Below are 22,873 nucleotides of genomic sequence, written 5' to 3'. Positions count from 1 at the left end.
GGGGGGGGGGGGGGGGGGGGGGGGGGGGGGGGGGGGGGGGGGGGCTTGGGGAATGCCGAAGTGGGCGTAGAGCAAAGAGCAAAAGGCCACACAGGTCTGGAAGGCCCAGGACAAGGCGCTGACTGGGAAAGTGCTCTCGTTTAGGGTGGATACTGAGAGGCAGCAGATCGATTCTTTGGAAATGTCTGTGTGGTGGGTAAATCCACGATTAACTTTGAACCCGGAGAAGACAGTCTTTTCTGAAAGCCACTGACAAAGTGACCTCTTGCAGGGGAGGTGGAAACTGCTCCCTAAGAAAGAGCAAGGAGGCCGGGGGGGTGGCTCACGCCTGCAGTGCCGGCACTTTGGGAGGCTGAAGCAGGAGGATTGCTGGAGCCCCGGGGGTCGAGGCTGCGGTGAGCTCTGACGGGGCCACACACTGCGGCCTGGGCGACAGAGCAAGACCCTGTCTCCAAAAACCAGTAACAACTGAAATAAAAAAGCAAGCAGGCCCCTCTGAGCTCCCGTTTCAACGCACCTGCTTTCCTGTTCTTCCCTACACGCCTTGCTTCTGTTTGCAAGCTATGGCCCCCTTTTGTTGGAGGGAAACCCGTGCACCTCCGTATCACAAAGGGGTCAAAGCCCGGGGAACGCCCGCGCTGGCGGACGCTGTTTCCTGCCGCCCCCTGATGGGCAACGGCGGCGCCGCAGGCCTTCCGGGACGCCGCTCCCCACGTGGCCTGTCGGCGCTGCAGCCTAGGCCTCAGTGTGCAGCTCCGGGCAAGGGCTGGAACTCGCATTGAGACTGTGCCCAGGGCTCGGAGGAGGTTTCTGGACCAGTTACCTGTTATTGCTGGAATAACACGCAAAAGACACCCCACCCCGACGTGGATTAGAGACTGTTGATTTTTAAGGGAGAGATCACGGCTCTTGGCAGAGGAAGGCTGCAGTCAGGGAGCCTGCTTGAGGCCTGCCCCAGACAGAAGGCCTCAGGGGTCTGAGCTTTTACAGCTTTTGGCCTGAAGACCAGCTGCAGCTTCCAGCCCCAGTCATTCATTCCCTGAGGCTCCCTCAGGACTGCTGAGCAAAAAGGCAGGATCTAGGGAAAAAAGAGCTCTGCCTGCCGTGGGGGCGTTTATTTTAAGAGCAAAGATTCACTTCGCAAATTTCTCTCCCCCACCCAGAAGCCATTGTGCATGAAGCCCCACCCTTAAAAAACCTGACTTTTGCCTTTTTTGAAAAAGCTCTCATAAAAATTCAATGCAATCATCATTCATTGTGCACCTATTGTGGACGAGGTGCTGAGCTAGTCTCCATGGGGACTCAGGCCTGTGGAGATGGGGTCCATGTGCTAAAGTGGGCAGCAGAAGGAGCCGTCTCAAGAGGTCTCAACAACGCCAAGGCCAGCACAGGCCAGGGAGCAAGCGACCTTCTTTCAAACAGGGCCTTGGTGGAGTGCACTTGGGGACAGGGTCTAGAAAGGAGGGAAGGATTTCCCCAGGGGGAGCATGGCGAAGAAAGAAAGGCCTTTAGTCCCGGAGCAGAGCAGGAGCAGCTGGGAAGGGTGGGGTGTGTTCAGGGAACAGTGAGTAATCTGGTGTGGCCCCGCACGTCTGAGCATCACGGAGCCTGGCACAGGGTTCGTTCTCCAGGGGTGGGAGGAGGAGCTGGGGACCAGGCTAGAGAGGTGGGTGGGGGGCCCAGGAGAGAGGACTACACTTGAGTAACAATGACCCTGGAGACCCAGTGCAGGCGGGCTTGTGTGAGCATTTCTCTTCCTGCTGGCGGCTCAAAGGTGAGAGCCAGCAGGAGTGAGGACAGAGGCTGCCTAATGGGCACAGGAGGCACTTCAAACACCGTGGAAGTTGTTAGGACCATAAATGGTGACTACTTTGAAATTGGGGCTGGGACGGGCCCTGAGTCACAACACAGTATTTAAAATGCCTCTAGGCCCACACGTGGGAGTATAATCCTGTGTGGGATAGATTTCCCTCTCGTCTCATATTTGTTTAATACTTCACAGTTTTCAAAGTGCATTCACCCACATTATCCCATTGATCTTTCTAGCAGCCCTTTGTGCTAGACAGGGCAGATATTATTCCCACTTCAGAGAAGGACCAGCTAGGGTCTGGGTAGATGAAGTCATAAATTCGGTTTTGTTTTAACAAGTTTATTTTAACCACTGGCCTTTTGCAGGGTATGCCTTGGTTTGTTTTGTGTTGCTGTAACAGAATAACTGAGACTGGGTAATTTATAAACAATAGAAGTTTATTTGGCTCATGGCTCTGAAGACTGGGAAGTCCAAGAGTATTGCACTGGTATCTGGTGAGGGCCTTCATGCCACATCCTTCCCTGGTAGAAGGTGGCAGGGCCAGAGAGCTTGCAAGCACAAGAGAGAGGAAGGAAGCCAAGATCATCTTTTATTTACTATTATTATTATTATTATTATTATTATTATTATTATTTTATCAGGAACCCACTCCTGCGATAACTTGACCCGCCACCATGATAATGCGTGATAATGCATGATGATAATTATGCATTAATGCATAAATGAGGGCAGAGCCCTCATGACCTGACTGCCTCTTAACATTATTACAGCAGGGATTAAGTTTCCAGCCCATAAACTTTAGGGGGCACATTCAGACCGTAGCAGAGTACGTATTTGCTTTTGTTACCAATTTATTGATTTATTTATTTTTGAGATGGAGTCTCGCACCCAGGCTGGAGTGCAGTGGCACAATATCAGCTCACTGCAACCTCCCCCTACACCTGGCCTATTTATTTATTTTAGAGACAGAGTTTTGCTCTTGTTACCCAGGCTGGAGTACAGTGGCACCATCTCGGCTCATGGCTCACTGCAACCTCTGCCTTCCCAGGTTCAAGCGATTCTCCTGCCTCAGCCTCCCAAGTAGCTGGGATTATAAGCATGCACCCAGCTGATTTTGTATTTTTAGTCGAGATGGGGTTTCATCATGTTGGCCAGGCTGGTCTTGAACTCCTGACCTCAGGTGATCTGCCCACCTCAGCCTCCCAAACTGCTGGGATTACAGGCATGAGCCACCTTGCCTGGCCACAAATTTATTTTTTAAGATAATTCATTCACACGGTTCAAAATTCAAAAGGTACAGATAAAATTCCCTCTCTCAACCCTATTCTTCCAGTCACCCAGGTCCCTTCTTACCAGTTTGAACCCAAGCCTTTTGCCTTTGGGTCTAGTGCCCCTTTTGTGGCGGCAGACAGCTCCACTGCAGATTCAGGAAAGCCTCGCGCAAGTTTCACTTAGGTAGAGGTTACGCCTCCTCTTAGTAAGTGTGCATGTGTACCCTATGGGACTAGTCTTCCTTCATCTTAGGCCGCATATGTTTTTGTTTTTTATCTGTTTTTTTTTTTCTTTGAGATGGAGTCTTGCAGTGTTGCCCAGGCTGGAGTGCAGTGGCGCAATCTTGTCCCACTGCAACCTCCACCTCTGAGGTTCAAGCAATTCTCCTGTCTCAGCCTCCTAAATAGCTGGGAGTCTAGGCATGGCCACCACACCCAGCCAGGCTGTGTGTTTATCTTTAGATCTTAAACTCCTTGGAGTAGGAAGTATGTCTTCTACTTCTCGGGGGCAGTAGAGTAAGGGTGAAAATTACAGGCTCCGGGCCTGGCGTGGTGGCTCACGCCTATAATCCCAGTATGTTGGGAGGCCGAGGCAGGTGAATCACCTGAGGTCAGGAGTTCGAGGCCAGCCTGGGCAATATGGTGAAACCCTGTCTCTACTAAAAATACAAAAATTAGCCAGGCGTGGTGGCGCACACCTGTAATCCCAGCTACTCGGGAGGCTGAGGCAGGAGAATTGCTTGAACCCAGGAGGGGGAGGTTGCAGTGAGCCGAGATTGTGCCATTGCACTCCAGCCTGGGCAACAAGAGTGAAACTCTGTCTCAAAAATAAATAAATTAATTAATTAATTAAATTAAATAAATAAAAATTACAGGCTCCGGCACATAGAGGATTGGAATTAAAAACTGTGTTGTGTGATCGTGGGCAAGTTACTTAGTCTCTCTGAGCCTCTATTTTCTCAACTGTGATGACGATACCCTCACCTACTTCGCAGAACTGTTGTGAGGACTACGTAAGGTGACTCATGTTCTGTGTTTAACCCTGTTCCAGGCACAGGGTATGTCCTCTGTAGGTGGGAACCACCACTGTTCCCATGCACTGAGAGCCCACTGTGTGTGTGCACAGCCGGGACAGGCCCAGGCACCCTTCCCAGCTGAATTCTGACAAGGGACTGACACCGAATTAAAAGCTCACTTAAGCCCCTTCCTTTGAACACATCACTCTTCCCAGGCTGGGACCCACCCTTTCCCTTTGTGAGAAATCAGCTTTCCAAAAGCCTAGGTCGCCACTGTCTCCTTCTCCAGGGAAGCCTGGCTTTCCCGGGCAGTCGGTCATTTTGAGGCCACCAGAAGGGCCACTGGCCGCTGTTCCTCTGGGCCTGTCTGGTGTGTAGCCCTGAGTGTGAGCTGGCACACAGGACGCTCCCATGCGGGTCTTCTCAGGGCTGGCAGGATTGACTCAGGAGAGGGTCACCCATGCCCTGCAGCTGCCTCTCAGCGATGTCCTCGGCCTCCGGGATTCTCCACTCGGAGCCGGCTTTCCCATCCCTAGACCACTCCGTGCTAGGAAGTTCCCAAGGAAGCCTGTGTTCCGGTCCCTTCAATCTCACAGATAAGGAGTCCAGTGCTCCGGGCCCCGCCTTGTTCACTCATTAAAGCAGAGCTGGAATGTGGTCAAGGTGCCTTTGGTGACACCTTCCGGGCTGCTACAACTCCCCCTCACCAGCCTACACCTTCCCTTGGGACACACACTGCCTGCCACAGGCCCCAGGGCCTAAACACACCGATTTGTGGGCTCCCTGGCTTTTTGGTAGGGCAGTTACTTACCACTCTGGGGTTTACCCAACCTCCACGGCCCTCTGGGAGAACAGCCCTGTAATCTTGTTTCCAAGAAAGAGCAGAATGATCTGTTGGAGCTTATGGTCTCCACGGACCATAATGTCGATAAACAACGTAAAAACATGTTTACTTTTCTGTCAAAAAAGGCATTCCTTTCCTAGCCAACCTAAGTTCTGTAAATAAACAAAAATAGAGGCCAACAAGGATTAAGGGATAAAGGGCTGTTTGGGAGAACAATGAAGCAATCCTTGACTTCAAGGGATGGAATTGCACCAGCCTTAGGAGCTGGGACTTGGCAAGAGGCCTCGGTGACAGGGAATTCTGAGCTGGAACGAGAGAGGAGGGTGTGGAAGAGGGAGGAAAATGACTGTGCCGGGCAGGCCCAGGAATGGGGCAAACTGGCGACCGCTGGGTCTGTGGTGTCCCCACCCCCCGCCTCATCTCATGCCAATCACCAAACCCATGTCCTCTTGTTGCCGGGGGCCCAGAGGCGTCCAGATCAAACTCTGGATCTTCTCCGGCTTTCCCTGCACTTGGATCTTCTCCCACCTTCCCTGCACTCGGATCTTCTCCCACCTTCCCTGCACTCGCCGTGCTCCAGCTTCCCGCCGCCCCAAATGCCCCGTCTGTCTTTCGGGTGTCATCGGTTGGGCCGATTTTGATGGGCAGCCTTTCCCACAGGCAACCGCGCCTTGAACAGGGACTCTGGGAGCCCAAAGCAATGAGTCTTGGGTCAGCGTCCTGCTTCCCTTGAGTGGCAGGGGAGGAGCGAGCAGGGTGGGGCAGAATGAGACCAGAGCCAGCCTCACTGAGAGAGGGGTCTCAGGCTGGGGAAATGGGAACCGCTTGGATCCTGTCCGTCCTTCTGTGGAGGAGCAAAGTGTCGTTCTGTCTGTCCGTGGCCTCTGCCCTCCAGAGACAGGATTTTCCTCCAGTTTTATAGATGTGGAAACTGACCACCGAAGTGCCAAGCCCAGAGGCAGAGTTGGGCCGGGAATCCTAGCCCACCGGTCCCCTGCTCCTCGAGGATCAACACGAAAGGAGCCGGGAGTGGGCAGAGCCCTGTGTGCTTGTGGTGGGTGGAGGCCGCCAGCCCACCCGGGCCAGCTCTGCAGGGAGGGCGCAGAGGCCAGGGCCAGGGCAAGGGGAGGGCGGCAAGCGAGAGCCAGCTGTGAAGAGTCCGGTGAAACACGAATGACTCATGCGGGTGGCTCTGCTCCTCAGTCCAGCCCACATTCCCGGGTCTCTGTTCCCGACCCGCCTGGGCCTGGCCTTAAAGGGCCAGCTCCTCTGAGCAGGAGCGGGGGCCACCCAGCTGCGCTCCCCACGCCTCTGACACCCTGGTCCCTGTGGAGTTGCTCCCAGTCCCTGGCTGTGGGCGAAAGGATGGCCCCTGCAGGATTTAGGGCTTTATCTGGTCCGCTCCTCCCACTATAAGGGAGGGCCCTCAGGTCATTTCATCCATCCCTCTGCCTCTGAGCAGGGCTGCACCTAAACTGGCCCGCAAGGATTAGAGAAACCCGTTCCCTGCTTTTAAAGACGTTGCAATGAAACGACCCCTTTCCAGGCACCCAGGTCCCGGGCCTCTGCCGGCCCTTCCATGCGCTGGTCCCGGGCTGCAGGTGGCGCCGGACGCCCCGCCCTTCTCGTCTCCCCACCCCACGTGGCTCCACTTCAGCTCTGGTTGATTCTTGAACTCTGGCTTGACACACACGTTTGGTGGGTTTTAGTTGGGCCCATTCGGACTTGCGGGCGAGGCTCCTGTCCCGGGCCTCGGAGGGCTCCAGGTTTCACACCAACCCCGTCCTGCGTGTGGGTTCCCCGGGGTGGAAACACCGTCCGGCTGCCGCGGTCCCGTCGCTTCCCCGGACCCCGCGCGCCACCGTGTGGACACTCGGAGAACTGGCGCCTGCGGGGCCGAGACCCCGCCCAGCACCCGCAGTTAAAGGCAGTCCAGGGTCGGCCTCAGAGAGAGGAAACGGTGAGGCGCAGCCCCTGAACACACTGCGAGCCTCACATTCCCTGTGAAACAATGGCTTTTAGGTTAATTTAACAAAAGCCAACCAGCTCTGTTAAAACTTACAAATAGCAATGCTTTCCATAGAGGTTTGGGAAGACCTGTGTCGCCCAAGTACTCACCACCCACTGCCGCCTCTTCCCCCACTAACTGGTCAGTGCTCAGCACGTCCCATCAGAGGTTTGAGTTTAAGGTTTTGTTCACTGTTAACAAACAAATTTGGGGGAAAGGGGGTCTGTCTTCCTCTAAGCTAGACCAGGAAGGCGGAGAAAGGGCAAAGCTTGCTGCTACTGGACAAACTGGAGGATGGGGAAGAGAGGGGAGGGGTGGCACAGGCATGGGGCAGGGAGGCCGGGGGGCACAGTTGAGCCTGGGCAGAGGCACTTTGAATTTGGGGGCAGGGGGTGAGACTCTCTTGCCTAATGAGTGCTCTTGGGGACCGAGGACAAACCTTCACCAAACGGGCTATGGCCACAGGTTGCAGCCTTGGTGCTGACAGCGACCATGGGCCTTTGTGGAGTGTTGGCCCTGGGATCCCTGGCCCTCACCAACCAGGCCAGCTGGCCCTAGACAAGCCGGCCTTGCTTGAACTGCATTTCCAAAGGCCCTGAATGCTGTGTGTGGCCTCCCAGGTCCACGCAGCTCCTCACTCACCCTCTGTCCCTACCTCCTCCAACCTCACTGGCTGCCCCCAGCACCAGCTGAAACCCCGGCCCCAGAAAAATCAAATACGAAGGAAGCCAGGGGAGAGATAGTGAGGACTCCACTCCTTTCGTGCCTACGGACGTTTTCCTTATTTCTGTGGGCCCCGGACCCCAGCCTGATTTTGGTGGCCGTCAAAAGGAGCTTGCCAGGGCCTGTTGGGAGCAGCCTGTGGCCCAGTGCTTACCCAGGATCCCAGGGAGGGGCAGCAACTATGCTTTGTTAGGCACTGGGGTCCTCCCTCACAGCCCCAAGTACCGCCTGGCATGTACACTCAACCTATTGAATGAATGCTACCCGCTGGTCTCCATTCTAATCTCCCAGGGAAAGTGTTTAAATTGCTCCACGGGCCAAAGTGCACACTCCTGATTACCCTCGGCAAGTCCTGCCCCGACCAGAAGTTGAGGACACTTGGAATCTTGATACTGAAGGTGCTTGATACCAGGTGCAGGGAACTGCCCCATGTAGGAAGCTGGTGGCCTAGAGTGTGGTCAAAGTGAAAGAGCCACTCCTGTGTGCTTGATCCGCCAGTGACCGGTCCACAGAGTCGGAGAGGGACAGCCTGCGGGGCACAGGCTGCCAGGGGGGATTCCATCAGGGCAGGTGCTGTTAGCACCCATGACGACCCTGTGCCTCTTGAATGTGTCTGTGTGCACACCCTCCTGGCAAACAGAGCACCTGTGCCTCCTGAATGTGTCTGTGTGCGCACACCCTCCTGGAAAACAGAGCAAAGGGCCAGGAGCTCGGAAAGGAAGCGAGAAGAGCAGGGTGAAGACATTAGGCTGAGCTTTGAAGGCAAACTTTAGGAGAAGGACTGGGGAAGAGAGGCCCCTTTCTGTTCTGTTGGCCTAGGAGAGGACTGGTCCAATCTGTAGCCAGGCATGTGGATTAGAGCTGGGTCTCCAAAGACGAGTGCCCAAGACCATATTGTAGGATAAGAAAATTAAACTTCTATTTATATTGAATGTTATGTAATCCTCTCAAATGTTTCTACTTTTTACTATATATAAGTGCCATAAAAAGATGTATAATTGATAATGGAAGAATGTACATGTATTGAGGATGCATGGCCAAAACAGTTAATGCTGAGATGACACTATCAAGAAAGTCTAGAGACCACTGCATTTCAGAGTTTTGTTTTGAGACAAAGCTGTCGCCCAGGCTGGAGTGCAACGGTGCAATCTCCGCTCACTGCAACCTCCGCCTCCTGGTTCAAGTGATTCTCCTGCCTCAGCGTCCTGAGTAGCTGGGATTACAGGCATGTGCCACCACACCCAGCTAATTTTTTTGTATTTTTAGTAGAGATGGGATTTTGCCATGTTGGCCAGGCTAGTCTCAAATTCCTGACCTCAAGTCATCCACCTGCCTCGGCCTCTCAAAGTGCTGGAATTACAGGCATGAGCCATCGCACCTGGCCTCATTGCAGGGTATCCTCATAGAATCCAAAGGGTCTCAGAGATGAGTTAGCCTATGTGTAAATCAACTGTCCTCTGTGTAACTCCCTGAGGTACAGAGAAGTGAAGCGACTTACTGGGGTTGCACGAAGTACAAGGAACATTCCAGACCCTCTGAGACCTGCCCATCCAATCATCCACGCATCCATCCATCCATCCACCCACCAATCTCTCCATCCATCCCTTAATCCATGACGCTTTATACTTCAAAACAAAATCAAATGTAAATTATGCTTCAATAAATCCTAGCCAAAAAAATTAAAAACAAATTAAGAGTGTTTAACTAGTATGCATCACTGTGCATATATAGGAATGCATCCATCTATCCGTTTATCTGTCCCCACTCAGCAGGTATCTGTCCTGTCGTGGTGATCTGCTGGGTCATCTTCCCTACCTCCAGGCTGTAGCATCTTTCAGAGTCCTCCATTCCTTCCTTTCTCACCTTGCTCCACTTCAGTTCCTTTTCACTCTGATCCTAAATCAAGACTGTAACTTTTAAATGACTCTCCCTGCTTCTAGCCCTTCCTGGCCCAATCTGTTCCAAGCAGCACTGCTAAATCAATTTTCCAAGTACTCTGGAGTGACTGCAGATTGCCCTTGGCCAGGGCGGCCAGTCTGAATTTCTTGGCCGAACCCAGAGGCCCACAGCATATGCCCTATATTGTGATTCTGTCTTTTGGAGTTAGTGGCTTCTTGAGAAGCTTTAGTTTACACTTCAAAATCAAATCGAATGTAAATTATGCTTCAATAAATCCTAGCCAAAGGTAATAATTAAAATGAATTAAGAGTGTTTAACTAGTATGCATTACTGTGTGTACACACTCATGCATGCATGTGTATGCTGACAGCGTGTGCCTGAGCGGGGCGGCAGCTCCGGTGCTCCTGAGGGATGGAAAGCCAGCCGATGACCAGCTGCTGAGCTGTGCACCCTGCCTTGGGGGCCACGGCGTTATGGAGAGGAGGAGCCTTTCTCTATCTCACCCGAAGTCACCAAGCTCCTTTTATTGTCTTCTCAAGCGCTTTCCTCTGAAAGGAAAAGAAAATCAGCCCAAAGCTGAGGCCTGGCCCAGGAAAAATAGTGAACAGGATGAGGAAGGTGCATTTTACCAGCAGCACAGAACCCTCTCCGCTTTCTCCAGCCAGGTGTGCGAAGGTGTGAGGGAAGGGGCGACTCTCCAGGAAATATCAACTGCAACAGGACATCATTTCAGAGTGCAGAGGTCCTTACGGGTTTTCTAGTCCAACCCTTAATTGTATCAGGCCATGACACTGAGAAGGGTGTCACTTGCCCTGAGCTTCCCAACTGGTTTGGAAAGAGCTTTAAAACCTCTCACCTGTCGCCCACCTTGGTAAGTCTGTGCTCTCTCCCCTACAGCCTGGAAGCTCCGACCCCAGGAGGAACCAGCCCATCAACCTGAACCATTACGCCACCAAGAAGAGCGTGGCGGAAAGCATGCTGGACGTGGCCCTGTTCATGTCCAACGCCATGCGGCTGAAGGCAGTGCTGGAGCAGGGACCATCCTCTCACTACTACATCACCCTGGTCACCCTCCTCAGCCTCTCTCTGCTCCTGCAGGTGGCCATCGGCGTCCTGCTCGTGGTCATCGGTGAGGAGTCCAGCCCGCAGTCGGGCCTCCTGCTTCGGCACCTACGGCCGGCAGAAAGGTCCCCCGTGTTCCCTGGGCCACTCTGCATTGGCGCATGCAGCTTTGCAACCACACACTGACCTGCAGTGCGCCCTCTGCTAACACAGGCCCAAAGAACAACTTCCTGTCCTATCTCCTGGTATCCCATGCCACCCCACAAGGGCAGGTGCCCTGTCCTATCTCCTGGTATCCCACGGAGCAGACGCTCCACAGCACCTGCTGGGTGACTGTGCCAGCACCTCGCTAACTGCTCACTCACCCACTCGCTCACCCGCTTCTTCCATGAGCACTCATCCCCACTCTTAGAGGACCCAGCTGAAGTTCCCAGATCCTGGTGGGATGAAGCACACGAGGGTGCCCCATGTGCTGGTTGGCGAGGGCAGAGGCATTTCGGCCCGATGACGACCACCTTCCTGGATTTCTGCCGCATGGGTTTCTGAAGGGCCCCTCTCTCCAGACTCTGGTGGGTGTTGTGGGGGCAGCTCCGTGCTGTGGCCCCATCTCTGACCCTTCCCCCTACTCCACTTCCCTGCAGCACGGCTGAACCTGAATGAGGTAGAAAAGCAGTGGCGACTCAACCAGCTCAACAACGCGGCCACCGTCTTGGTCTTCTTCACCGTGGTCGTCAATGTTTTCATTACAGCCTTTGGGGCACACAAGACAGGCTTCCTGACTGCCAGGGCCTCAAGAAATCCTCTCTGAATACAGCCTGGGACCCAGGTGAGGGAGGATGGGGGAACCCCAGCTCCAGGGGCTCCCCAAGCGGCCCTTCTCTCCCCTCTGGGGCTTTCGGGCAAGAAACAGATCCCTTGCCAAACAAAGGGGGAAGGCCTGTAGCTCCGAGAGCAAGGAGGGGATCTGCAAGAGCCTGGCCTCGGCAAGGCCTGCACAAAGCCCCATTGCTGTGTTAACGGGTGGCCTGGGCAAGGCCTGCACGAAGCCCCATTGCTGTGTTAACGGGTGGCCTGGGCAAGGCCTGCACGAAGTCCCATTGCTGTGTTAACGGGTAGCTCTCGGTTATTAGGCTCAGGGTGTCCCACGGTCTGGGACAGGGTGGAGGCGATGCCATTAGTGGTTAACTCTGCCCCTCCGGCGAGAGGAAAGGTGGAGATGGAGAATTTCTCCCTGCCATTGTCTAGCAGCCTTTGCTACTGACAGTGGTCCCTGGGCCAGCAGCATCCACAAACCACTCAGGAGCTTGCTGGAAATGCAGAATCTCAGGCTGTGCTCCAGACGGGCTGCAGGCACGTGCATGCGTAAGGTGGCCAGGTGCATCCTGGGCACGCTGAAGGTTGAGGGGCACCGATCTGGCCGGCCCTCCTCATTGCCTCTTCTCTGCTTCCCCAACAGGTACTGGGCCTGGAACTCCTACCTCCTACCTCCTTCCTCCGTGATCTGCCAGGCTCATGGGCACTTTCCACAGCCCAGGAGAGCTTCTGAAAGGACGGTATAGCTGCCCTTGCTCCCTACCCACAGCACCTGAGTTAAAAAGTGATTTTTTTGTGATTGGTCTGAGGGACTTCCATCTTGGTCTGGAGTCCTGAGCTCAGATGCAGGTACTGCCAGCCATACCTCCCTGGTAGCAATTCCTGGACCTAAGGCATGTCTGTTGAAGGCCAAGTCTGCCCAGCTTAAGGACTCTGGTTCTGACTCTACCCTACTGCTTCCTTCTGCTCCAGGCCTCAGTTTTCCCTTTCTGTAAAATGGAATCTATATCTATAAAGGTTTCTTCAAATCCACTCCTGAGTCCACTTATTCGTCTAGTCCTGCAGGCTCAGGCATCCAGGCTGGTCGCCATCTGTGCCTTGGAGAGGGCTCAGGAGAGCAAACTCCAGGGCTGGAGGGTGGGAAGGCTTTTATTTTTTTGAGACGGAGTCTCGCTCTGTGGCCCAGGCTGGAGTGCAGTGGCCGGATCTCAGCTCACTGCAAGCTCCGCCTCCCGGGTTCCCGCCATTCTCCTGCCTCAGCCTCCCGAGTAGCTGGGACTACAGGTGCCGCCACCTCACCCGGCTAGTTTTTTGTATTTTTTAGTAGAGAAGGGGTTTCACCGTGTCAGCCAGGATGGTCTCGATCTCCTGACCTCGTGATCCGCCCGTCTCGGCCTCCCAAAGTGCTGGGATGACAGGCTTGAGCCACCGCGCCCGGCCAGGAAGTCTTTTAAATTGCTCCCTCCTCTGTGGGTTCTGCTGGGAGCCACAGTGTTCCTGGCCCAGATGGGCTTATCGTCATCCGCCGCGTCCGCTGTAGATGAGTCCACTGCAGATGGACGCACACGTGCACAATCTTCTCATGAACCTGCTGTAAGCTATTCAAGCTTTCAGTCTCGGCTTCCCTCAGGCATGTGTTGAAGGACTGCAAACTCATTTTGACCTTTGCCTGGGCCAAATGTAATGAGGAAGGTAGATCTGCACCTGCAAAGCATTAGCAGAGCACTGCCAGCTCAAACAGAAATGATTTTAGATGGTCTGCCAGTTTAGCAGCAGCCACTCCTTGGCTTCTCTCTGCTGCTCACCAAACCATTCTGGCTTTATAGCTAGCCTTCTCCACCCAGGGCATCCATAGCTTTTCTCAGCTAAAACCACCAACCTCCATTAATCTGCCAAACAGAAAATGGCTAGTCTATTACACAGTGAGCTGCTCAGAAAGGAACAATGTTGTCTTCTTCCTGAGTGAACCACAGTGCAGAGAAGGCCATCCCCACACGGCAGGCACCACGCTTGTGGTGAGGCTGGAGGGTGGTGTGGGAGGGTCCTTGGCACGCTCACCTGGGCCCCTCAGCCCAATCCTTTACATCCGTGGAGAGCAACAGGAAAAGACAAGCACTTTTTGTTTCCTAAGAAGTTGCTGTATTTAATGCTTCCCCTCCCACCATCCCACACCCTCCCCTACCCAAGACATTTCTCCAGGGAGTAGGGGCCTTGCCCGGCCCTTCCTCTTAAGGCAGATGGTGTGGAGGTAACAAACATCAAATGCAAGGCACTGGCCCAGGGTGCAGGGGTGGTGGGGTGGTGGGCAGGGTAGTAGGCTGGGCTGGCTCCTGGCCGTTGGAAGTGAAGCAGACGGGCAGTTTGGGCTGGTTCCAGCCTTCCAGTGCAATGCCCGAGGACAAGAGTGGTCCCAGAAAGAAACTGGCAGCCCCACTGGCCAACTGCAGCCCTAGCCTATGCCCCGTGATCCTTCTCCAGCGGCCAGTCGGCCTTAGCAGGGCACAGAAAACACCACAGCCCAGGGAGCAGGTATGGCCTTCCTAAGCCACACCCTGTAACTCAAAAGTCTTTGTCCTTCATGATTCCTTAAAGGGAGGCAGGGATTCTCCCCGATCCCCGAAAGGTTCTCCACGGGCTCCATTCTCCCGTTGCCAGCCTCGTGCTCTCGGGGAATGCAGAGCCCGCTGGGCAGACCCTGCAGCTCCAGTGCTGTGGTTTGGACTGCCACAGCCTAGAGCAGGGGCTCTGTGGCCTGGTCTTCTGGGCCCCGCCGCCCCTCCCCAAGCCCTGTGCTCACCTCCCTGAACAGACTCTGGAGTTCAAGATCCAGTGTCCGATGCACCATGGACAAATTCACAGCAGTGGCGGAGGCAGCAGCAGCAACAGAAAAACCCCCAGCCACAAACGCACCGGGGGTTATTAGTGCAAGAGAAGTACAAGGTCACCAGGTGACAGAAAGGGTGGCGTAGACTAAAAAGGCCAAGGACTATTTTCCCTGAAACCGCCCCACCCTTCAGTTCCTCCTGCCCCCACTCCTCTCCCTGCTTCCAGGAGATATCTCAGGGCAGTGTCCTCACCTCCCCAAACCTCTCACCCTGCGCCCTTCTCACCCTGCGCCCTGGTCCCTGCTCCAGGGTTTCGCCCCCATACACCCTTTCCTCCTCTTCCACTCAAGGCCGGGGGGCCAGGGCTCTCCCTGCAGAAGGGAAGGTCTGCAGCAGAGCTGGACTGGGAGGCTCACAGCTTCCACTTCCCTTTTCATCCCTTTCTGTCCGGCCCCACCCGCTTCTGGTCTAAGGAAACCGACAGATCCGTCCACATCCTCGGTACCTCTTCTCCACGTCCTCTCTGGAGGCCTTACCCACAGGCACGCCGGGAAGGGAAAGGGCTTCTCTGCCCTGCCTCCATCACCCTGCCTGTTCTGCAGGCCTGAATGCCCAGTGCCAGGGAGCGGCAAGCCCACTGCCCGCCAGCTCCCCACCTCCCAGTGCCCAAGCACCAGAAACAGCTCGTTCTGTGCTTCTGGTCTGAAGTGAGCCATCCAGAGAAGGTTAATGCCCTCATCAGTGGCCAGCTGTTTGGTGGCTACTGGGAGATGTGTCTCTGGAAGGCACGAGCCCAGGGGGGAGCAGAGAACTCCCCACATGGGACCAGCCCCGCAGCCAGGGACAATGCCCAAGGGACACAGGAGTGGGTGTGAGGTCTGCATGTGGGGACAGTCCCTCAGTGGCAGCCTCACCCCCGCTCTGGACAGCAGTTTCGGTTTTCTGTTTTAAAAATCCCCGCCCCCCAATAAAATATGTCCACTAGAAGACTGTGTGGTGGTCAGCGCTTGGTGTGAGGAGCGCTTGGTGGATACGGGCGTGCACCTTCATGGATAAGGATGGTGTCGCTCAGCCAGATCTCTCCTTCCTGACCGGTCCTTCTCAGGAGCTGTCCTCATTCTCAGCTGAGCAGGTGGCCCCTCGTGGCCTGTCAAATTCCTCTCTCCTGAAGGCCCAGGAAGCAGAGACAGGAGCCCTGGAACCTGCCTCTGTGAGGGGACAGCTCCAGCTGGAGTGGGCTGTCAGCTTCGAGGCCTCTTGGGGACCAGCCGTCGCCCCACTCCCCATCCCTGAACAGCAGCAGGGCCCTGGGGAGCCGCTGCTAATCCAGGAGCAGGGAGTGCTGGGCCCAGCAGACACCCTCCGGCTACAGCATCTTCATCTGACGGCGGCTCCACATGCCTCGCTTGGAATGGAAGTGGTGGAAGAAATTCCTGAGGCACAGCCGCTCCACCTCCAGGCCCGCTTGGAGGATCCTGAAGAGGAGGAGCCGGATGAGCCAACAGAAGCACAGGAGGCAGCTGGGGCCCCCCCGCCTCACCACAGACCCTCTGCTCGCTCCCCACAGGGCAGGGAAGGCAGGTGGAGTGGAAGGCTGTGGGCTGTGAAGCCAGGCGGCCTGGGTTTGGACCCAGCTGCACGACTGGGTAAGTCATGCCTTCTTTCAGAGCCTGTCTGCTCATCTCCAGGAGGAGGATTATCACATATGTGTAATGAGAGGATAATGTGTGACAGAGAATTCTATCTATCATTACCGTGGACATACTACATACACATCAGAGATGGTGAAGACGAGAAGGATGGATGCTGAGGGCTCAGCACTGCTCCTGGCACACTCTGAGTGCCCCACAACTGGCGCCTCCAGGGGACACGTCGCAGACGGAGGGAGGCAGCGCTGCACCAGGACATCGCCCAGGCCCTCCCCACGCCTTTTCTGCATGCACAGGCTGCAGGGTGTTCCTCCCACAGGGAGGCCTGCACTTCTGGCAGGGCCGAGCGTGGCCAAACCGGATTCCTGAGCCTCCAAAGAGGCAGGAGGTTCAGGGCGGTATGGGAGCCGTGCATCGCAGCAAAAGCCCAGCACAAAGATCAAAGGTGGAGGTGACTGCTGGGCCTGGCTCCCCAAATCAGGGCTTCCAGCTGCCTTGGGGGCTCCTTTGATCTAAGACCCTTTTTATGAGATCCCAGTTATCTAAGTTCCTTTAACTTCCCCCTTTTCACCTCAAATTCTCTTAGTTTGTCACCCTCCTTTTCTTTCTTCCCTCAACGGGAAAAAATAATAGACCTAGTTTTCAAGCCTCGAACACTTTAGTGAGTGAGATTTGGCGCAAGTTATCAGCTTCTCTACAAGACTCAGTCTTGTCATCTGGAAAACGGAGATCATGACGCCCACCTCACTGAGGTCTGGGGAGAAATAAACAAGGTAACGGATGTGGATGGCCAGCCAAGTATAGGGACCTGGTACCTGGTGGATGCATTTTGTCCTGCCTCTCGAGAAGCAGTGAGCGTCTTCGTGTCAAGGTTCTGTCCCCAGTGCTCCTGACCTTGCCCTGTCCACCTCCGGTAGACGCTGTTCCAGCACTGGGAGCCTTCTGAAGGGTACCCTCCCTTCTCCTTTGCTCCCTCCCCATAGGCTCAGATCTCAAGGTGGCATCCTCTCTCTGCCCCTTCTCTTGGCAGCACATTTCTTGAAAGAGGAACCTCACACAGAATGGCCTCCGCCGCCTCAGCACCCATGGCCTGGTGTCCCCGCCCAATCTTGCTCTCCTTGTCCACCTGCCAAGGCAGCAGCTTGTACTCTGTTCTCCTCTGAGGCTTTTCATCTCACTGACCCTTTCCTCCTGCTCCCAACCCCCGGGGCCCTTGGTGTCTCATGACTCGGCACCTCCTGGATATCCTCTTGCCCGTTAGTGGTCTCCACTGTCTCTTCTGCTGGCCCCCAAGTCTTTCCTGACCTTTGTCGGGTTCTGCTTATCCATCCCACAACTCCGGGCTCCCCGCTCGGCAGCTGAGGGGGGTGCCCTACCCTCGGCCGGGGAGGACGCAGTCTCTCCCACAGTGCCCTGCTTGGTGCTGAGAACCTTACGGTTCTGTCTACACTCGATATGCCTGCTACACAGTGCACCGGGCATGTTCATTTTCACACCAACCCTGTGACACAGACAGAGGGCGAATCCCACCCCTCTAATAGAGAAACTGAGTCCCAGCGAGGCCAGCGATTTGAGGGCGTCCCCCGAGTTCAGTGCTCTTTACCGCGCACTGGGACCCCGCGGCCGAGGGGGACGGCCTGGCTGCCTGCCTAGAGCGCCTGGAGGGACGAATTCCCAGGCCTCGTGGACGCCTCCTCTTCCCACTCACCTGTCCAGCAGCTCCCAGTCTTCCCCGCCCCAGCGGTCTCGGAACTCCTTGGTGTTCATGCCCCCAATCCTGTCCAGGTCAGACTTGTAGATGCCAAGCAGCCCGAACCCATTCACCTCCCAGTAGCCTGTGGACAGACAGCTCCGGGTGAGACGAGCCAGAGGCCGGGAGGAGGAAGGAAGGAGGCTGTGTGCCCAGAGCCTCTTCTGGAAGTCAGAGGCTGGGGCTGGGGGAGGCTGAAAACTGTCTTAGCTGAACAAGTACTTTGCCTGTTTTGGAGGAAAACCCCCTAACTAAGGTTCCTTCCAGGCTGTGCCCGCGGGCTGACGACGGCCCCACAAAGGGATCGGACAGTGGCAGCCACTGAAGACACAGCTGTGTGTCCGTTTACCTGCCCATTTCCCTTCCCACAGGCAGGGAGCCTGCCTTTCCATCTTTGGCTCCTCACAGGGCATAGCATCTGGCACACAGCAGTGCTTAGTAAACGTGTGATGAACGAATGAAGGAGAAGACGAGGCAGGAGGTGTGCACTGCTGCACCTGCTGTGTGGCTGTCAGCTCAGCCCGAGGGGACCTGTCTGGTGAGTTTTCCAGGGGAGTGAAGGCCACAGGAGGGCAGGGTGGGGCTGGGGAGGAGGAAGCTGACACTCATAGATAGGACTGCTCCCAGCTCTGGAGTAAAGAGCCAGGATCAGAGGAGTCGTTCCTCCCTCCCCAGTCTGAGCAGGGCTCACCCTCAGGCCACTGGGGGGTGGCCCCGCAATGCAGCCTCATCACCATGGGGGCAAAGGCCATCTTTCCCTCCACACAGTGCTTCCGAATGGCATCGATGACTCCAGCTGGGAAGTGGATGTGGAGGTCACAGAGGAAGATGATGCTGTGCGGGTCCTGGGGACAGATGTGGGCAGGGTCAGCAGGCCCTGCAGACCAGAGCTAGGAGGTCAGGCCACCCTCTAGGAGACGCCTCGGAGTCTTCCCTATTGAAGTGATTCACAAACTCCCACAAAACCAACTGCTGGGGAGAGACCCACAGTGCTGAACGTCGGAACACAGTTTTAACCATCAGAGTGAATTCTGACTCCTCCCCACTCTTTATGGGCTCCAAGGACCCTGGACAACAGGGTAAATGCTCCATTGCGATCTGCTGGTCCCACCCCGGCACTGGCCTGCAGCACAGCAGAGGGGCCCTCCTGTGTCCTCACTCCTGTCCTCCCTGAGGGGCTCACCCCCTCATACACCCCAAATGTCTCTCTACCTCTTAACCAGCCTTTAATTCCATCTTGCAAGCCCCATCCATGCCCTTTACCGTCACGAGGTCTATGCCAGCCTGAAGTCCAGCTGAGCGTTCAAAGTTTCCACTTAGCTTCACGTACTGGTAGCTGCAGGAAGGGGAGAGAGGGCTGAGTGTCAGGACTCAGCTGTGGTGGTCCCCTGGAGGAAGTCGGCAGGCATAGAATAGAGATGATGTGTGCTCCCGAGAAGGGATTATGGGCAGGTGAGCCCTCTGGGAGAAGTTGGAGACTAGGAATGAGGAAGGCTGGGCAGGACCCCTGGCTCTCCCCTGGACCTGGACCCAGCAGCCCTAGGACTTTAGGGCAGGCGTGGCCCACGCCACCCCCTGGCCGCTGGCCCCCCTCACCTCCGCAGCTTGGACCTCTTCAGTGCCATCTCAACATCCATGTCCTCACTGCTATAGTCAGTGACGATGATGTTGAAATGTGGGTCGCCGGTGACCTGGAACAGGTTTTCCATGTCTTTGATGAATTGCTGCACCCAGCGTGCCTGGTTCTTCACTACCCCAGGGGGTCAGGCAGGAGAGAGAAACACAGATGAGGCAACTATGAGCGGATGAGGGCCTCCACTCCCAGTTCCCACGTGAGGCAGGAGGGCCCATCGGACCCTGGCTGAGGGGACAGTGCAACTCTGCAAAACCATTCGCAATGCAGCACAGAGACACGAGGCAGAGGGAGTGCTCACCAGTTAAGGGGGCCTCTGCATCCTGCTCCCCACGCACCCTCCTCCCAGGCAGGGGGCCCACGAGAAGGCCTTGGCTGGGGCTCGTCGTCAGGAGCCCTGCCATGTTCTACTAGTGAAACCGTGACCTGTCCCATCCCCATCGTGCTATCTCCATTGTTTAAAACCTCCGGCCTGTTGTGTGTGCCTCCTTCTCATATAAAACCTCCGGCCTGTTGTGTGTGCCTCCTTCTCATATAAAACCCTGCTAATCACTTCATTAAGTGCCCTGTCTTACTTCCCCAGACCAATGACCATCCCCCGTGCTAGCAGCCCCAGTCATCACACCCAACCCTGAAACCCAGTGTGACAGAGCGAGCACTGGCCTATGAGGCAGGGTTTGTTTTTAGCACCAACATTTACTAGCCACATAACCTTAAACAAGTGACTTTCCTGTTGTGAGCCTCAGTTTCCTCAACCATAAGGTGCTCTTTCTCAGAATGATGCTTATGGGATCAACTCAGTGAAAGCAGATGCGCGCGCTCCCGACAGTGCGACGACCCTTCCCTGAGAATGCCGAGGCTCGGCTCGAGGCTCACCAGGCACAACGAAGTGGACCACGGCTCGGTGATTCCAGGAGAAACCCTGGGGCCAGCACAGCTTGGGTTCTTGGGCCCGGGTATTCAGGACCCGTCTCCGACGGCTGTGTGGGTCCCAGACCAGGCCTTGCAGGTTCCGGGCCTCAGCCTCCTCCCCACCAGCTGGGTTGATGCCCTGCCAGCCTCGCGCAGACACATACTCGGAGATCCGCACCACGCGCTGGCCTCGTTCCAACAGTTCAAGCTCCAAGAGGTAGCGGCCCCCACGTAGCTGGTCCTGACGCTTCTCCACATTCACAAGACGCTGCAGCTGGTACCGCCTACGGCAGAAAGCGTGGGGAGGTTGAGTAATTCCCTCCCACACTGTGAGGGCAGCATATTGTGTCAGAAGCCTGCAAGGCTAATTGTCGGGAGACCCTGGTTTTTGTCCCAGCTTTGCCACTGGTTGGCTGTAGGGCCTCAGGCAAGATTCGCAATCTCTCTAGCTTCGCTGCCTCGGTCTTTAAAAACGTACCTACCGAACTGGGATGATCTCGAAGGTCTTTCACAGCTCCGAGATTCTAAGCACATGAGGTGAGTAAGAGGGGTCACACTGAAGAGGTTCCTTGAGAAACCTCAATAAAAATGATCAAATCAACATTCCATAAGACAAAAGGAGTTATAAGATAAATGTCAATTGGTTGGCTCTAAATCATTAGTTAGTAGAGAAATAAAAATCAAAACCGGCCGGGCGCGGTGGCTCAAGCCTGTAATCCCAGCACTTTGGGAGGCCGAGATGGGCGGATCATGAGGTCAGGAGATCGAGACCATCCTGGCTAACACGGTGAAACCCCGTCTCTACTAAAAATACAAAAAACTAGCGGGGCGACGTGGCGGGCGCCTGTAGTCCCAGCTGCTCGGGAGGCTGAGGCAGGAGAATGGTGTGAACTTGGGAGGTGGAGCTTGCAGTGAGCTGCGATCCGGCCACTGTACTCCAGCCTGGGCAGCAAAGTGAAACTCCGTCTCAAAAAAAAAATAAATAAATAAAAAATAAAAAAATAAAAATAAAAATAAAAACCACAAGGTGATACCATTTCACACTCATCAGGATGGCTATCTAAAACAAAACACAATGCCAGGCTCAGTGGCTCACACCTGTAATCCCAGCACTTTGGGAGGCCAAGGCGGGCGGATCATGAGGTCAGGAGATCGAGACCATCCTGGCTAACATGGTGAAATCCCGTCTCTACTAAAAATACAAAAAATTAGCTGGGCGTGGTGGCAGCGCCTGTAGTCCCAGCTGCTCGGGAGGCTGAGGCAGGAGAATGGCGTGAACCCCGGAGGCGGAGCTTGCAGTGAGCTGAGATTGCACCACTGCACTCCAGCCTGGGCGGCAGAGAGAGACTCCGTCTCAAAAAAATAATATATAAATAAATAAAAATAAAAAAATAAATAAAACAAAACCAATGAAATGAAAAGAAATGTGTTGATAAGGACGTAGAAAAACTGGAATCTTCATACACTGCTGATGGGAATGTGAAATGATGCAGTTGATTTGAAAAGCAGAGGGACAGTTCCTCAACATGCTAAACAGAGTTACCATATGACCCAGAACTTCTGCTCCTAGATATATACCCAAGATAACTGAAAGTATGTTCACATAAAAGCTTATGCATGAATGTTCACTGCAGCATTTTATTTGTAAGAGTCAAAAAGTAGAAACAACCCAAATGTCCTTCAACTGATGGATGGAAACACAAAATGTAGTCTATCCATACAACAGAATATCACTCAGCAATACAAAGGAATCAAGCATTTAAGACATTCTACAACATGAAGGAAACTTGTGCTAAGTGAACTTTCTGCTAAGCACAAAAAGCCAAATATAAAGGCCACATATAATATGGTTCTATTTGTATAAAATGTCCAGAATAGGAAAATCCAGAGCTAGAAAGGAAAGTAGTTATTGCCAGATACTACTGCGGGTAAGAGGAGGAATGGGAAGTAACCACTAACATATATGGTTTCTTTGTTTTTTTTTTTGAGACAGGGTCTTGCTCTGCCGCCCAGGCTGGAGTGCAATGGTGCAATCTCAGTTCACTGCAACCTCCACCTCCCGGGTTCAAGGGATTCTCCTGCCTCAGCCTCCCAAGTAGCTGGGGATACAGGTGTGTACCATCATGCCCGGCTAATTTGTGTATTTTTAGTAGAGACGGGGGTTTCACTATGTTGGTCAAGCTGGTCTCAAACTCCTGACCTCAAGTGATCTGCCTGCCTCGGTCTCCCAAAGTGCTAGGATTACAGGCGTGAGCCACTGCGCCCGGCCAATATAGTTTCTTTCAAAGGTGACGAAAATGTTCTGGAATTTGGCAATGGTGATGGCTGCACAACACTGTGAACACACTTTTAAAACCACTGAAAGGTACACCCGCCGGGCGCGGTGGCTCACGCCTATAATCCCAGCACTTTGGGAGGCCAAGACGGGCGGATCACAAGGTCAGGAGATCGAGACCATCCTGGCTAACACAGTGAAACCCCGTCTCTACTAAAAAATACAAAAAACTAGCCAGGCGAGGTGGCGGGTGCCTGTAGTCCCAGCTACTTGGGAGGCTGAGGCAGGAGAATGGCGGGAACCCGGGAGGCGGAGCTTGTAGTGAGCTGAGATCCGGCCACTGCACTCCAGCCTGGGCGACAGAGCGAGACTCCGTCTCAAAA

At 54.7% G+C, this 22,873-nt stretch overlaps 2 protein-coding genes across 9 annotated transcripts in view; one reads left to right on the top strand and one right to left on the bottom strand.

The window, feature by feature from the left end:
- The window catches only part of NINJ2 (ninjurin 2), a 108,301-nt gene extending 95,823 nt beyond the window's left edge, over positions 1-12,478 (top strand). For 7 of the 8 annotated variants that reach the window (XM_023182993.2, XM_023182994.2, XM_023182998.1 and 4 more), the window contains 3 exons: positions 10,469-10,700; positions 11,275-11,459; positions 12,090-12,478. In XM_023182993.2, coding sequence (XP_023038761.1) covers positions 10,469-10,700; positions 11,275-11,441 — 399 coding nt within the window. In that variant the 3' untranslated portion in view covers positions 11,442-11,459; positions 12,090-12,478. Of the gene's footprint in view, positions 1-9,962; positions 10,237-10,468; positions 10,701-11,274; positions 11,460-12,089 lie in introns of those variants that run through there. The other variant, XM_023182992.2, reaches the window with a different exon arrangement.
- Positions 12,479-13,572: 1,094 nt separating this feature from the next.
- The window catches only part of B4GALNT3 (beta-1,4-N-acetyl-galactosaminyltransferase 3), a 45,130-nt gene continuing 35,829 nt past the window's right edge, over positions 13,573-22,873 (bottom strand). The window contains exons 21-26 of the mRNA XM_031936250.1: positions 20,180-20,499; positions 19,267-19,420; positions 18,934-19,006; positions 18,362-18,515; positions 17,629-17,755; positions 13,573-15,746 (exon numbers count right to left, since the gene is read on the bottom strand). Of these exons, the coding sequence (XP_031792110.1) occupies positions 15,638-15,746; positions 17,629-17,755; positions 18,362-18,515; positions 18,934-19,006; positions 19,267-19,420; positions 20,180-20,499 (937 nt within the window). The 3' untranslated portion in view covers positions 13,573-15,637. The remainder of the gene's footprint in view (positions 15,747-17,628; positions 17,756-18,361; positions 18,516-18,933; positions 19,007-19,266; positions 19,421-20,179; positions 20,500-22,873) is intronic.

This window comes from Piliocolobus tephrosceles, chromosome 10, assembly GCF_002776525.5.
Source record: "Piliocolobus tephrosceles isolate RC106 chromosome 10, ASM277652v3, whole genome shotgun sequence".
Lineage (NCBI taxonomy): Eukaryota > Metazoa > Chordata > Mammalia > Primates > Cercopithecidae > Piliocolobus > Piliocolobus tephrosceles.
Note: the sequence above shows the minus strand (reverse complement) of the source record. Positions and strands in the feature narration are given on the sequence as shown.